Source organism: Carettochelys insculpta, chromosome 9 (assembly GCF_033958435.1).
Source record: "Carettochelys insculpta isolate YL-2023 chromosome 9, ASM3395843v1, whole genome shotgun sequence".
Classification (NCBI taxonomy): Eukaryota; Metazoa; Chordata; order Testudines; family Carettochelyidae; genus Carettochelys; species Carettochelys insculpta.
The window spans coordinates 64,910-80,962 of record NC_134145.1 but is presented as its reverse complement, the minus strand read 5'-3'; the positions used below and the strand labels follow the sequence as shown (position 1 = coordinate 80,962).

Below are 16,053 nucleotides of genomic sequence, written 5' to 3'. Positions count from 1 at the left end.
ACCGGCGGCACCGCAAGCAGCGGCACCAACCCCCAGGGAACCGGCGGTGCAGAGCGCGCAGGCACGCAGCCTGCAGGCACCGGAGGACACCGCCCGTGCGGCACCGCCCATAAGCGTGCCGAGCACGGCGTGGACAGGGCCGAGATCCCCTACACATCAGGGGGCGCAGCTACCCCCTCAAGGGAGGGGGAAGGCTGCACACAAAACAAGGCACCGCAGCCCCTCTCCAGACAGGGCTGCAGAGTTGCTTTCTCTCAGCCCTCCACTCATGCTGCAGACTCCAGCTAGAAGGCAGGGGTCCCCCCTAGCCTACCCGGAGCCCCCGTCTCCATTTTTACAACCAGCCTCGCCCTGGCTGGGACCACCTTCACCCTTCCTGGGGTTTGAGCCGCTGGAGTACTATCACAAATCGCTCTCTCCAGTGTCCCAGGTCTCTCGACGATCTCGCTCCCCCAGACGCAGAGGGTATGCACCAAGGGAGTGGTCTAGGTCACCTTCCCAAGAACAGTGCCCATGCTGCCATGGTCGCCCCTATCACGCGGGGCATAGACACCACCGGCAATCTACCAGGGAAAGATCCCCACGGACGGTCCTCTATCGCCGAGGGCAATCGCGAACGGGGACAGAGACTCAAGTATCTCAGGGGGAACTGGTTATGGAACCCCGAGATTTTCCCTTGCAAGCTTCCAGCGAGCGGATGTACCATCACCAACAGGAACTGGAAGGGTCCAGAGAGGCGTACCCTAGTGGTTCCTCGCTCTCCTCCCCGGACGAGGCTATGGCCCCGGGGGACGTCCATCCTCCGGACCATCTCAAACAGTTTCAAGAGCTGTTTAAGAGGGTGGCCTTCACGCAAGGCATCCAGACAGCAGAGGTGCAAGAGAAACACCATAAGCTCCTCAAAAATCTGAGACCTCCGGCCTCCTCCAAAATAGCAATACCGCTTGATGAAGCAATCTTGGAGTCCGCCACTATGATATGGCAGACCCCTGCGACTATTCCGCCTGTCCACAAGAGAGCGGATAAGAAATACTTCATGCTGGTGAAGGGCATGGAGTTCCTGTTCAGCCACCCACAACCAAATTCCTTGGTGGTGGAGTCGTCGCAACAAAGATCAAAGACATCTCAATTCAAGACAGGGGGAACAGACAAAGATGCCAAGAAGCTAGAGCTGTTCGGCAGAAAGGTCTACTCCTCCTCCACTCTACTGTTGTGAATGGCAAATTACGCAGCGCATCTAGTGAACCACAATTTTGACAACTACACTAGGTTAACCTCCCTCATGGACCCGCTTCCAGAGGACAAGAAACCGGTGCTCAAGGCCATCGTGCAAGAAGGCTACGCGGCCTCGAGGACGGGAGTTCAGATCGTCCTGGATGTTGCGGACACAGCAGCACGCTCCACAGCTACGGCAGTGGTGATGCGAAGGGAGTCCTGGCTCCAGATTTCGGGTATACCGAGGGATCTGCAGGCAAAGATAGTCGATCTTCCCTTCGACTCGCAGAAGCTGTTTGCTGAATCAACTGACTCGGTCCTTCATTCCAGTAAAGATTCAAGAGCCTCACTTAGGACCCTGGGGATTTACACCCCTCCATACAGAAAGAAAAAGTACTCCCCTCAACAAAGATGGTACCAGTACCAGCAACAGCGTCCCCAGTACCACAGGGGTTACGAGCAAGGGCGACAGCAACAGCACCAGCAGTACAGAACTCCCAGGTGACGTTCCCAACAGAGCTGTGCGTCCTCGGGGCAGGGCCAAAGGCCACAAGTTTGACACACAGATCCAGGGCTGCGCCATCACTACCATCGCACAAGGTCATCCGAAGCGGTTATTCCACCATCGCCTCCGACCATTCTACGACCAGTGGCAAAGGATCACCACAGACAAATGGGTGCTGGAGATCATAGCCACAGGGTACGCCATCCCCTTCCAGTTGCTCCCACCGCCACGACCTCCACCCAGGCCCCACCTCCAGGAGGCCTCCCATGTAGCGAGGCTCAAGCAGGAGGTAGACCATCTCATGCTCATAGGGTCAGTGGAAAGAGTGCCAGAGCGACTGCAAGGGAAAGGGTTCTACTCGAGGTACTTCCTCACGGAGAAAAAGACAGGAGGCTGGAGGCCCACGTTAGATCATCGAGGCCTCAACCGGTACCTGCACAAGCAATGCTTTCGGATGATCACAATCGCCTCCATCCTTACGGCACTAGACGATGGAGATTGGTTCGCAGCCCTCGACTTACAAGATGCGTATTTTCACATAACTATCCATCCGGCTCACTGACAATTCCTCCGGTTCATGGTAGGCAAAGAACATTTTCAATACAAGGTCCTACCGTTTGGCCTCTCCTCGGCCCCCAGAGTCTTCACCAAGACCTTGGCAGTGGTGTCAGCCTACCTGCACAGACAGGGGGTATTTATATTCCCGTATCTGGACGACTGCCTACTCAAAGGGGCCTCAAAGGAGAAGGTACTACGCATGATACGCGTCACAGCAGGCACGTTCTCTTCGCTCGGCCTGGTTATCAATCTGGCAAAATCAAAGATAGACCCCACACAGGACATAGAGTTCATAGTGGCACGCATAAATTCTATTACAGCGAGAGTGTATCTACCAGAGACTCGCTTTCGGGCCATCGGCTCCCTCGTGCAAGTCATCACCTTCAGCCCTACGGTGCCGGTCCTGACGTGCTTACAGCTGCTGGGCCACATGACAGCAGCGACGTTCATAGTACAGAACGCCAGGTTACACATGCACAGCATGCAGCACTGGCTGGCTAGCATATACAAACTGGCAGCACACACCGTTCACAGGGTGGTGTCGCCCACAGCAGAGGTGCGCAAATCCCTGCAATGGTGGGTAAACCCCAAGAACTTGCTAACAGGGGTACCCTTTCACCAACCACAAATATCGGTTTTTCTTACTACAGATGCCTCCCTCATAGGGTGGGGAGCGCACATGGGCGAAGAGGTGACTCAAGGGCTGTGGTCCTCCACGGAGCAGTCACTGCACATCAATATACTGGAGCTCAGAGCAGTGTTCAACGACTGCAGACACTTTTGAGACCATATACAAGGCAAAGTAGTCGGGATCAGTACAGACAATACCTCCACCATGTTTTATATAAATCGGCAAGGAGGAGCTCGGTCCCGTGCCTTATGTGTGGAAGCAGTCCGGTTATGGAACTGGTGCATCGCCAACAATATAATCTTGAAAGCCTCGTACTTACCAGGCGCTCACAATGTGAAGGCAGACCAGCTGACCAGGCGTTTCGCACTCATGCACGAGTGGCAGATCCGTCCTGATCTGCTACGACCGATTTTTCACGCATGGGGTTTTCCCCAGATAGACCTGTTTGCCACTCAACACAACAAGAAGTGCCCACGATTCTGCTCCAGGGCAGGACTGGGACGGGGGTCCCTGGGGGACGCATTCGCGATCTCCTGGAGGGGCCCCCTGCTTTATGCTTTTCCTCCCACCGTGCTGATCCACAAAGTCTTGCAGAAAGCCAGGAGGGAAGGAGCCCGAATGATCCTGATAGTCCCAACGTGGGATCGACAGCAATGGTTCCCCCTACTCCTGCGCATGTCGGACCGTCCACCGATGCCCCTTCCGGTGGCGCCGGATCTGCTCACGCAAGCCCAGGGGTCCATAGTGCATCCGCACTCCCAAGGCCTGCAACTACAAGCGTGGTTAATCCATGGCTCAGCTCCCTAGAGAGCACATGTACGGAGGAAGTGCAACAAGTCCTAGAAAGTAGCAGGAGGACTTCCACCAGGAAGACCTACAAGCAGAAATGGACTCGCTTCACGGCATGGTCTTCTACCAAACAGCTAGCCCCCCTTTCGGTGCCTATACCTGTAATATTAGAGTATTTACTGGACCTCAAGAGAGGAGGACTCTCACTATCCTCGTTAAAGGTCCACCTTGCCGCCATTTCGGCGTTCAGACACGAAGAGGAAGGGCACACGGTGTTCGCCCATCCCATGGTTACCAGGTTCCTCAAAGGGTTGGTAAACCTATGCGCCCCTTGGAAACCGCTTCCACCTTCGTGGAACTTGGACCTGGTGCTTAATGTGCTAATGGGACCACCGTTCCAGCCTTTGGCCACGGTTTCCCTCCGCCTCCTTACGATAAAGACGACCTTTCTTCTCGCAATCACGTCAGCTCGCAGGGTGAGCGAGCTTGCGGCAGTTATGGCAACGCCACCCTGCACTGTTTTTTCCAAGGAGGCGGTAACCATACGGCTGCATCCAGCCTTTGTTCCTAAAGTTTCTTCTGAGTGTCACATTAACGAACCTATTGTTTTACCCTCGTTTTATCTAAAGCCTCATAACTCTAACAAAGAGGCGTGCCTACACCTCTTGGACGTGAGGAGGGCGCTAGCCTTCTATATAGACAGGACCAAGTCCTTCCGGAAAACGGATAGACTCCTAGTCTCTCTCGCTCCCAAATCGAAAGGAGAAGGTCTCTCTTCGCAGAGAATCTCGAAGCACATTGTTTCCTGCATAAAAATGTGCTACGAACTCAAAAAGACTCCTTTACTGGCCATGCCCTGGGCTCATTCCACTAGGGCGGTGGCGGCATCAACAGCCTTTTTCAAGGGCGTTGCGCTAAAAGACATTTGCAGAGCGGTGACCTGGTCATCCTATGACACCTTCGCCAAACATTACGCCCTTCACAGGGTATTCCAAGAGGATACCCATCTCTCGACAGCGGTCCTCTTGGGGACAAGCTGCACATAATCCGATTACCCACCTCCTATCTTGGGTTACTGCTGGGTAGTCACCTAATATGGAGCACCCCCGGGGACACTCGAAGAAGAAAGAGAAGTTACTCACCGTAGTAATGGTGGTTTTTTGAGATGTGTCCCCGTGGGTGCTCCACTACCCGCCCATCCTCCCCGCTTCGGATCTCTGTTTAGTGTTTTGCAGGAACATCCGAGGCGGTTGGTCAAGGAACTGGCAGGGACCAGATCGCGCACGTGGCCAGGAGCGCGCAAGGGAGCGGCGCGCACCGGCGCATGCGCGGTCCGGCAGAAACTGCTTGGAAGATCCGATCTGTGGCACCGGGCGAGCCCGACACCTAATGTGGAGCACCCACGGGGACACATCTCGAAGAACCACTGTTACTACGGTGAGTAACCTTTCTTTCCCCTTTTCTGCAGTCTGATTCAGACTGATGAAAGCCATTTGGTTTGCATTCAGTCTTCAATCTCTGCTTGAGACTGGCTGACTATGTTGGCTGCCTCCTCTGTGTCTAAGAGAAAAAAGATACTGGCAGCACACAATACAAAATCACTAAATACAAATGGGATTGGAACTGGAGGAAAAGGCAATTTAAAACCACTGTTTGGATTGTAGGCTTCTCAGCTCTAAACATAGATTAGATCAGCCTATCCTTAAGTGCTTATGGACTAAGACACATCTTAGGAGCCCTGCAGCACCCTGTACACTGGTGTTTGGGGCTGAGGGTCATAAGAACATAAGAATGGCCACACTGGGTCAGACCAAAGGTCCGTCTAGCCCAGTATCCTGTCTGCCGACAGTAGCCAAATCCAGGTGCCCCAGAGGAGGTGAACTGAAGACAACGATCAAGTGATTTGTCTCCTGCCATCCATCTTCCACCTTCAACAAAAGGCTAGTCACCATACCTTACCCCTTGCTAATAGCCATCTATGGACCTAACCTCCAAATATTTATCAAACTCTTTTTTAAACTCTGTTAGAGTCCTGGCCTTCACAGCGTCCTCTGGTAAGGAGTTCCACAGGTTGACTGTGCGCTGTGTGAAGAAAAAATTTCTTTTATTAGTTTTGACCCTGCTACCCATTAATTTCATTTGGTGTCCTCTAGTTCTTATATTATGAGAACAAGTAAATAACTTTTCTGTATTCACTTTCTCCACACCATTCATGATTTTATATACCTCTATCGTATCGCCCCTCAGTCTCCTCTTTTCTAGACTGAGAAGTCCCAGTCTCCAAACCCTTAATCATTTTAGTTGCCCTTTTCTGAACCTTTTCTAACACCAATATATCGTTTCTGAGGTGAGGAGACCACATCTGCACGCACTACTCAAGATGTGGATGTACCATAGTTTTATATAGGGGAAGTAAGATTCTTTGTCTTATTTTCTATTCCTTTTTCAATTATTCCTAACTTCCTATTTGCTTTACTGACTGCCGCTGCACACTGTGTGGATGCCCTCAGAGAGCTATCCACCATAATTCCAAGATTCCCTCCCTGATCTGTCGTAGCTAAATTTGCCCCCATCACAGTGTATGCATAATTGGGGTTATTTTTCCCAGTGTGCATTACCTTACCACTATAGACTTACTTACGATGATCCTATATTATCTGCATTAGAGAATTGTTCACTGCCCACTTTTCAGTTTCTGTGAAGTTCCTGTCAGCTGCTAGAGTGTGAAGAATGATCATACCCAGAGACTTACATGTCACAAAAATGTGGCTCCGGTTGTATACAGAACTAATTCACAATCTTCCTAAATCAATTAAAGGGATACGCAGAGTAAATGGGTGATGGGCTCAACAGCTAGGGGCTCTGGGATGGCATCGCTGTGAAGCGATTTCATCTACTGTTGCTAGGTCCCACAGTAGCATTAACTGCATAGGCCAATTATTCTGAAGCCTCTGATATAAGAGCAGAATGGAGCAAGGCAGGTGAATGAACGGGGCTGTAAGGCAGGAGAACCAACCAAATCCAGTCATCTTTTCTCTCCACTTCTAGGTTATTCTTACTAAGAACCTGGATGTGTCCCGGGGTCTGGTGAATGGGGCACGAGGGGTTGTGGTTGAATTTGAAACTGAAGGGAAGGGTGAGTATGTAATGTTATGGCTACCAATTTTGGTTAGATGTATTTCTGGAGGCTGCATCAAATGACAATCTTCAATTAAAGATTAATTTCTGGAGACTTCAGGACTATTCTGGAGGGTTGGCAAGACTATATGATGCACTTACGACTTAGTCCTACTGGCAATTCATGGCGGAAGGAGAGGGGAGAGGAAGAGAGTAGTCATATTTGCAAAATGAAGTTCTGCCTGGTGAAAACCAAGAATCACATCAAGCCCCCAGCTATCACTGCTTAAAGAGTTGTGGAATATGCTTTAAATCATTCTTTGACTCCGCATACTTGCTCACTAGGTTTCTGACCAGGTGCGCTCAAGCTCTCTTCTTGCAGCTTTTTCCCACGCCATGAATAAATACACCTTTTCAGCAGTGCCATGTTCAACCCCCTTCATCCTACTATTCCATGTTTTCTCTGCTCTGTTTCTGGCTTTGTGTTCATTCCCCTCCTTGAGGATGCCTTCTCTAAGTGTTTTACAGCAGTAGTGGGCATCCTGTGGTGGCTCAGAGTAAGCTGGTAGCGAGGTCCCAGACTGATTGTTTACCATGTATCCATATCTACAGCTTCATGCAGCTTCTTTGGATGCATTTCAATGTTCCCAGCCAGTAGAAGCCTCAGGAAGCAGCAGCCAGCAAATCCCTGTGGCCTTCGCTGCTTTTTGCAGCTCCATTTGGCTGGAAAAAGTGACCCACAGCCAATGGGAGCTGCAGGTGGGCTAGCCTGTGGACAAAAGGTAAACAACCTGTTTATCAGCCTGCCAGCAGCTTACCATGAGAAGTCCATATAGACTGGGATGCTGTTTCAGATGGGGGAGCTGGGGGGGGGAACATTAAACGAGATTCTAGTGTGTATTTAGGCACTTGAAAACTCTTGTTTTCTGGCAGATAATTTAGCAGTTAGCTGATAGGAGCCCTGTATCTAATTCCTACATGAATGTGCTAGAAGATTTACCCAAATTTGCTCAGCTCAACTTAATTTTTGTTTCAAGTCATGTAAAATCACTGCTCTGGGGTGGAGCTGGGGCGAGGGGTTTAATATTCAGGTTTCCTTGAGGGGAGAGAGCTGCCTCAGCCTTCTCTCACCACTGCATTTTGGGGCCAGGTGAGAAGCACCTCTCAATGGCTGCTGCAGCTGCAGCAGACACAACTCAGGGAGGGGTGAATGTGCCCCAGTCAGGGGATAGACAGATGCACGCTTACATATGTGTGCGTACACACACACACTGACTCAGATAGATGGTAGATAGCCGTCTCTTTCTCCACCCCTGCTGCCTTAATGGAGTTATAGCTGTCCTGATCCCCATCTCTGGCCCCTTGTTTACCCCCCTGTGGTCATTATACAGTGTAACTAACCCTACTTTCCATACCATATCCTCTGCAGCCTCAGTGTGGTCATTATAGAGAATAGTCTTCCCTTTCTGTTTTATTAGAAACCAGTTGCATTCCAGGCACATCCCATTTCTCCTGGATCAACCAAACCCTTATCTTCCTTTTAAATTAATTCCAAATCCAATATATCTATGAGATTAGTGTGACCAAATTTGCATACCTTATTATATATGTGTGCATTCCATTGATTTACTGAGGAAATAGGATATTTACAGTCTTACAATGAATCCAGTATTCTGTTATGTATTTTGATTGTCATTAGACAAAGAGCAGATATTTTCAGGTTATTATCCACAATGACTCACAGATCTCTTTATTGATGAGTTCTGCTAATTTAGACCCAATCATTTTGTATGACTATATGGGATTATATTTTATTATGCACATTACTCTGCATTTATGAACGTTGAATTTTATCTTGCATTTTGTTGCTCATTCACCCAGTTCTGTGCAATCCCTTTAGCTCTTTGCAGTTTAGTTTAGACTTAACTTGACCTTGAATAAATTTTGTACTGTCTTCAAATTTGTTCACCTCACTGTTTAACATTTTTTTCAGATCACTTATGAGTGTATTGAATAGGCTAGGTCCCAGTTTGGATCCCTGGGGGACACCATTGGTTACCTCTCACCAGTCCTTTGATTGTCTGAGCTTTTAACCAGTTATCAATCCATGACAATTTCCCTCCTATCCCACGACAACTTACTTTACGTAAGAGCCTTTGGTGAGGATCCTTGTCAAAGGCCTTCTGCTAATCTAACTATACTATAGCCACTTGAACAACAAGAAGTCTTGTGGCACCTTTATAGACTAAAAGATATTTTGAAGCATAAGCTCTCGTGGGCAAAGACCCTCTTCATCAGATGCATCTTTAGTCTGTTAGTCTACAATATGTTAGTCGGTAAGGTGCCACAAGGCTTCTTGTTCTTGAAGCTACAGACTAACATGGCTATCTCTCTGATACATAGAGCCACTTGATCCCTCTTGTCCACATGCTTGTTGACTCCCTCAAAGAATTCTCGTGGGTTTGTGAGGCATGATTTCCCTCTACAGAAGACATGCTGACTCCTCCTCAACAAATTATATTTATATATTTGTCTGATAATTCTGTTCTTTACTATAGTTTCAACCAATTTGCCTGGTACAAAAGTTAGACTTCCTAGCCTGTAATTACCAGGATTACCTCTAGAGCCTTTTTTTCAAAACTGGTGTCACATTTGCTATTCTTCAGTCATTTGGTACAGAAGATGACTTAAAGAATAGATTACAAGCAACAGTTAGTTGTTCCACAATTTCAAATTTGAGTTCTTTCAGAAGTCTTGGGTGAATGTTCTCTTGTCCCAGTGCCTTGTTACTGTGCAGTTTATCACTTTGTTCCAAAACCTCCTCTAATGACACTTCAGTTTGAGACAGTTCCTCAGATTTGTCACTTAAAGGCTACGTCTACACTAGCCCAAAACTTCGAAATGGCCATGCAAATGGCTATTTTGAAGTTTACTAATGAAGTGCTGAAATACATATTCAGTGCCTCATTAGAATGCTGGCAGCCGCGGCACTTTGAAATTGACGCGGCTCACCGCCGTGTGGCTTGTCCAGACGGGCTCCTTTTCTAAAGGTCCCCAGCAACTTCGCAATCCCCTTATTCCTATCTGCTGTTAGGAATAAGGGGATTTCGAAGTTGCTGGGGTCCTTTCAAAAACAGCCCCATCTGGACGAGCTGTGCGGCGGCAAGCCGCATCAATTTCGAAGTGCTGCAGCTGCCGGCATTCTAATGAGGCACTGAATATGTATTTCAGCGCTTCATTAGTAAACTTCGACATGGCCATTTGCATGGCCATTTTGAAGTTTTGGGCTAGTGCAGACACGGCCAAAAAGAATGTCTCAAATGACTTGTCTGGTGGTCTACTGGTTGTTTAGCAGGCTTCCTGCTTTTAATATACTTTATTTAAAAATGGCATAAGTTTTTGAGCTTTTTACTAGCTGTTCAAATTCTCTTTTTTGCCTTCCTATTATATTTTACCCTTCATTTCCCAGAGCTATGCTCCTTCCTAATTTCCTTGCTAGGCTTTAACTTCCACTTTTTACACAATACTTTATCTCTCACTGCTTCTTTTACTTGGTTGTTCAGCCCTGACAGCACTTACTATGATTTTAATATTGTGTATACATTTCAGTTGAGCCTGTATGATGGTGGGTTTGAACGTTTCCATGCAGACTGCAGGGATGTTATTTTGGGCAACATACCTTTTCAAATTTCTGTTTAACTTCCTCATTTATGTTTAATTCCCCTTTCTGAAATTAAATACCACAGTGTTGGGCTGCTTTGGTGTTTTTTTTTCCAACCACAGGGGTGTTAAATTTAATTATGTATATTGTCATTATTTTCAAGCGGCACAGCTACATTCACCTCTTGGAACAGATCCTGTGCTCCATTTAGAACTAACTTAGGAATTGCCTCTCCTCTTGCGGGTTGCAGAACCAGCTGTTCCAAAAAGCAGCCATTTTAAGGTGTCACTCCCTCCCATGTCATTTTTTAGCTGTCTGCCAGCTCTCAAGGTCTCTTCAAGTCCTGGTGTTCTATGATTAGGTGACTTTAATCACTCATTTCCAAGTGTAACAGAGAGGAAGCTGTGCTAGTCTATACACTATCAAAACCAAAAGCAGTCAAGTAGCACTTTAAAGACTAGCAAAATAGTTTATTAGGTGAGCTTTCGTGGGACAGACCCACTTCTTCAGACCATATGGTCTGAAGAAGTGGGTCTGTCCCACGAAAGCTCACCTAATAAACTATTTTGCTAGTCTTTAAAGTGCTACTTGACTGCTTTTTGTTTCCAAGTGTGATCATCTTCCATGGGAGTTGTGTATCCTCATGTGGCTGATTGGGCCTATGCTTGAACCACAAGTTCTGTTACAGTGAGGATAGATTTTTCCAGGTACCAAAGGAGGCTGTTGGCCATGACTGAAAGACTGTCTCTCCTTCCTACTGCGCCTCTAGTCCTCCTCAGCTTGTTGGCAGTAAGCAAGGGATAGTATTCTCTCCATTTTGAGTGATCCCTGGTGAGTGTCTCCCAAGTGTCAATGTCAATATTGCACTTCTCAAAGTTATCCTTCAGCAAGTCCTTATAACACTTCTGTTGGCCTCCTTATGTTATGCTATCCTCCTTTCAGCAGAGGGAACAGAACCTGTTGTGGGAGGTTCTGGTTGGGCATCTGGATAACATGACCAATTCAGCGGTGTTGCTGATGGATGATCATTATTTCAATACTGGTGGTCTCTGCCACTTCCAGAGCACTAATGTTGGTGTGTTTGTCTTCCCATTTGATCTTCAAAATTTTGCTGAGGCAGCATTGGTGATGCCTCTTAAGGACTTCCAAGTGATATCTGCAGGTTCTTCTTCGAGTGGTTCCCATGGGTGCTCCACAGTAGGTGTTGGGCTCGCCCCGGCGCCGCAGCTTGGAAATTCTTCAGCAGTCTCCGTCGGGTCGTGCATGCGCCGATGCGTGTCGGCTCTTCACGCGTTTACGGTCACGTGCGCGATCTGGTCCCCGCCAGTTCCTTCCCAACCGCCAACGGCTGCAGACAGAATTCTCTCTGGCTCCAACGCCCGAGACAGATAAACCCTATTTTACTCGTGTTAATAGTTATAATATTAATAGTTAGCAATTATATAGTTATTATAGTATTAGTTTACCCTGTTTATAGTTCGTTTTAGAAGTAAAGACTGTTTTAAGGATTGGAGTGGCCTCCAGGCGGGCCCGCTAGTTTTGTCAAGCCTTCAAAGGCCAACGGTTGCTATTGTTTGGCAAATAGACTGTTAAGTGTGCTGTTAGCACTTAAGGACTCAGACAGTTAAATTTTAACAATGTCGTCCCCCAGTTTTAAGAAGTGTGAATCTTGCTGGGAGGCCATGCCTGTTTCGGATGGCCACAGCAGATGCATCCGGTGCCTAGGGGAGACCCACGTTCCCCAGAAGTGCTCCCATTGCTCTAAATTAACGAATAGGGCTAGGAAAGATAGAGAGATGACGTTGAAAATGCTGCTGTTTGACAAAGCACTTCAACCTGCCTCATCAGAGAAGCCCCATAAGGAGGGCTCTTCAGGATTGCACAAGAGGAAGGCTGCCTCTTTGACCTCCTCTGTGCAGAAGAAGAGAAAAGCTTCTCCTGCTCGATCCCTGCCCGTTACCTCTGGGAGCGGGACGAGCGAAACAAAGGGCCCGGGCATGCTGGCTACTTCTGGGAAAGCTGTGGTGCGTGTACCCGCCCAGGGGCCTACGGTTCCTAAGGAAACGGCACCGAGAGCCGTGCAGGCACTGGACAGACCGGCACCGGCTACTGCGGCACTGAGCATTTCGGCTCCAACGGCACCGGAGCAACACTCGGCACGAAGCCCTACGGGGCTGAGCGAAGCACTCCGAGCGGCACCAGGGATGACGGCACTGGGGGCAGCGGAAACTAGCACAGCACCTGCTACGGTGCTGAGCCTGCCAGCACCGATAAGACCACCAGTGATTCCTGAAAGAGAAAAAGCTGAAGCAAAGACCCGGCACTGCAGTCCCTCCCCTGAGGTAATTGCGCTGCCATTATCGCCACGATCCCCACCGGAGATTCGACGAGCAGCAACACCTTCAGCCTGCCACAGACGTCCATCTCCCTTTCTCCAAAGTCCATCTCATGAAGTTGCACGCTTCTCTCCATCATCTAGCAGAGACCCCTATGAGTATTCTCACAGAGGCTCTCCCCATACGTCGGTGTCATCTCGACGGTCACGGCATTCGCTGCATCACCCTTACATCTTAGGGTCATGGTCCAGGTCCCCACCACTGGGCCCCTGTCCCTGTTGCTATGACTGCCACCATTATATGGGGCATCAACATAGGAGGTCAGCATCTCACCATAGATCTCCGTCTACTCCTCCTCAACGCCACAGAGCACAGCTTCCACCGGGGGGAACACCGCAAGTTTCCCAATCAGAGGCTGGATCAAAAGATTTTGAGCCTCACCTCGAAGCTTCAAAAGGGCAACCATATCAATACAGTCAGGATCCCGAGGAACTGGAGGAGAGATACCACAGTGATGCCTCCTCATCCTCTCCAGACGAAGTGGTGGTTCCTGAGGACATTTCCCCCCCCCCCCCGCCCCCCAGATGACCTAAAACAATTTCAGGAGTTGTTCAAAAGGGTGGCTCAATCTCAGGACATTCAGATGGCAGAAGTGCAGGAGAAGCACCACAAGCTTCTTAAAAACCTCAGGCCCCCGTCCTCTTCTAAAATAGCTATACCATTGGACGATGCAATCATGGAGGCAGCCACTAATATATGGCAAACTCTGGCTTCCGCTCCTCCTACCAACAAAAGGGCAGACAAAAAGTACTTCGTTCCTGCTAAAGGTATGGAATTCTTGTTTAGTCATCCACAGCCAAATTCGCTAGTAGTCGAATCCTCTCAGCATAGATCCAAAACGTCCCAGTATAAATCCGGGGGACTGGAGAAGGATATAAAGAAATTGGATCTCCTCGGTAGAAAGGCCTACTCATCATCTACCCTGTTGCTTCACATGGCTAACTATGCTGCCCATTTGTCGAACCACAATTTTGACAACTACTCCAAACTTACCACCCTCATGGACTTCCTCCCAGAGGATAAGAAGCCGATCCTGAAGGCAATTGTACAAGAAGGCTATGCGGCTTCTCGAGCAGGCGTCCAGATTGCATTAGATGTAGCGGACACAGCGGCCCGTGCCATAGCCACTGCGGTTGTAATGCGCAGGGAGTCATGGCTTCACACCTCCGGCATTCCCAAGGAGCTACAAGTAAATATAGCAGACCTTCCCTTTGACAAAATTAAAATTATTTGCTGAATCAACCGACTCAGTCTTACACTCTAGCAAAGACTCCAGAGCGACACTTTGGGGATATACACCCCACCATACAGAAGGAAGAAGTTTTATCCTCAACAACGCCGTTATGGTTACCAACCGCAACGTACCCACTTTCAACGGGGGTATGATCAGGGACGTCATCAACAACCACATTACAAGGCCCCTAGACATTGACCTCAACAAGGCAATGCCTCCTCAAGGCAAAATACAAGACAGCAGGTTTGATGGGTATGTTGAGGGTCGCGAAACCAAGACCATATCTCAGTGCCAAACTCAGTACATGTTCCATCACTGACTCAAGCCGTTCTACCCACAATGGAAAAACATCACTTCGGACAAGTGGGTATTGGAGATTGTAAACACGGGATACACGATCCCCTTCCAATCATTACCTCCACCAAATCCTCCCACCGCACCCCTTCTCAGAGACCCTTCTCACCTACTGGAATTAAGGCGGGAGGTGCACCACCTCCTATTCATAGGGGCGGTGGAGAGAGTACCGGAGCAATTTCAAGGCAAAGGCTTCTACTCCAGGTACTTCCTGACAGAGAAGAAGACAGGAGGGTGGAGGCCCATTTTGGGTCTATGGGCACTCAACGAATATCTACGCAAACAGCGCTTCAAGATGACTACGATGGCTTCAATAATCACGGCACTAGACGACGGAGATTGGTTTGCAGCCCTCGACTTACAGGATGCGTATTTTCATATCGCAATTCATCCAGCGCACAGGCGCTTCCTCCGGTTTATTGTTGGCACAGATCATTTTCAGTACAGAGTCCTACCCTTCGGCCTCTCTTCAGCGCCCAGAGTCTTCACCAAGACCTTAGCGGTTGTGTCAGCATACCTACACAGACAGGGCGTTTTCATCTTCCTGTACCTGGACGATTGCCTGCTAAAGGGAGCTTCCCAGGCAGAGGTATTACAGATGATACACATCACCACAAACACATTTACCTCACTGGGCCTCGTTATCAACTTCTCAAAGTCAAAGACCGACCCCACGCAAAATATAGAATTTATAGGGGCTCGGATAGACTCTGTCATGTCAAGGGTATATTTGCCCGATGCCCGTTTTCGCGCCATCGAGTCCCTAGTACAACTAATAACATACAGCCCCACTGTCTCAGTCCTAACATGCTTACAACTACTGGGGCATATGGCAACCACCACGTTTGTGGTGCAAAACGCCAGGCTGCACATGCGGGGATTGCAGCATTGGTTGGCAACCGTATACAAACCATCAATCCATACCGTTCACAAGATGGTGTCACTTACAACGAAGGCATGAAGGTCACTAACATGGTGGGTAGACACCAAGAATCTACTAACAGGGGTGCCCTTCCGCCAACCACAAATTACTGTGTTCATTACAACAGATGCCTCCCATACGGCATGGGGGGCACACATGGACAACAAAACCACTCAAGGTTTATGGTCCCCCTCAGAGAAGACACTGCACATAAACATATTAGAACTCAGAGCAGTGTTCAATGCGTGCAGGCATTTTCGGAATTATCTGTGCGGAAAAATAGTCGGCGTAAATACGGACAACACCACCACCATGTTTTATATAAACCGGCAGGGGGGAGCCAGGTCTCGTACACTCTGTGCGGAAGCGGTCCAACTGTGGAACTGGTGCATTGCCAACAATATAACCATAAAAGCGTCATACTTACCGGGTGTCCACAACGTCAAGGCGGACCAGCTCAGCAGACACTTTGCGCCCACACATGAGTGGCAGATCTGTTCAGACCTGCTTCACCAAGAGTTCCGCAGATGGGGTTTTCCCCAAATCGACTTGTTCTCCACTCGCGACAACAAGAAATGTCCCCGATACTGCTCCAGAGTGGGCATGGGACAGGGGTCTTTGGGGGACGCCTTCATGATCCCATGGAACGGCCCTCTACTTTATGCGTTCCC

At 48.8% G+C, this 16,053-nt stretch overlaps 1 protein-coding gene across 1 annotated transcript in view; it reads left to right on the top strand.

Moving 5' to 3' along the window:
• Positions 1-16,053, top strand: part of PIF1 (PIF1 5'-to-3' DNA helicase) — a 118,251-nt gene that overhangs the window by 63,396 nt on the left and 38,802 nt on the right. The window contains exon 9 of the mRNA XM_075002974.1: positions 6,747-6,834. Within this exon, the coding sequence (XP_074859075.1) occupies positions 6,747-6,834 (88 nt within the window). The remainder of the gene's footprint in view (positions 1-6,746; positions 6,835-16,053) is intronic.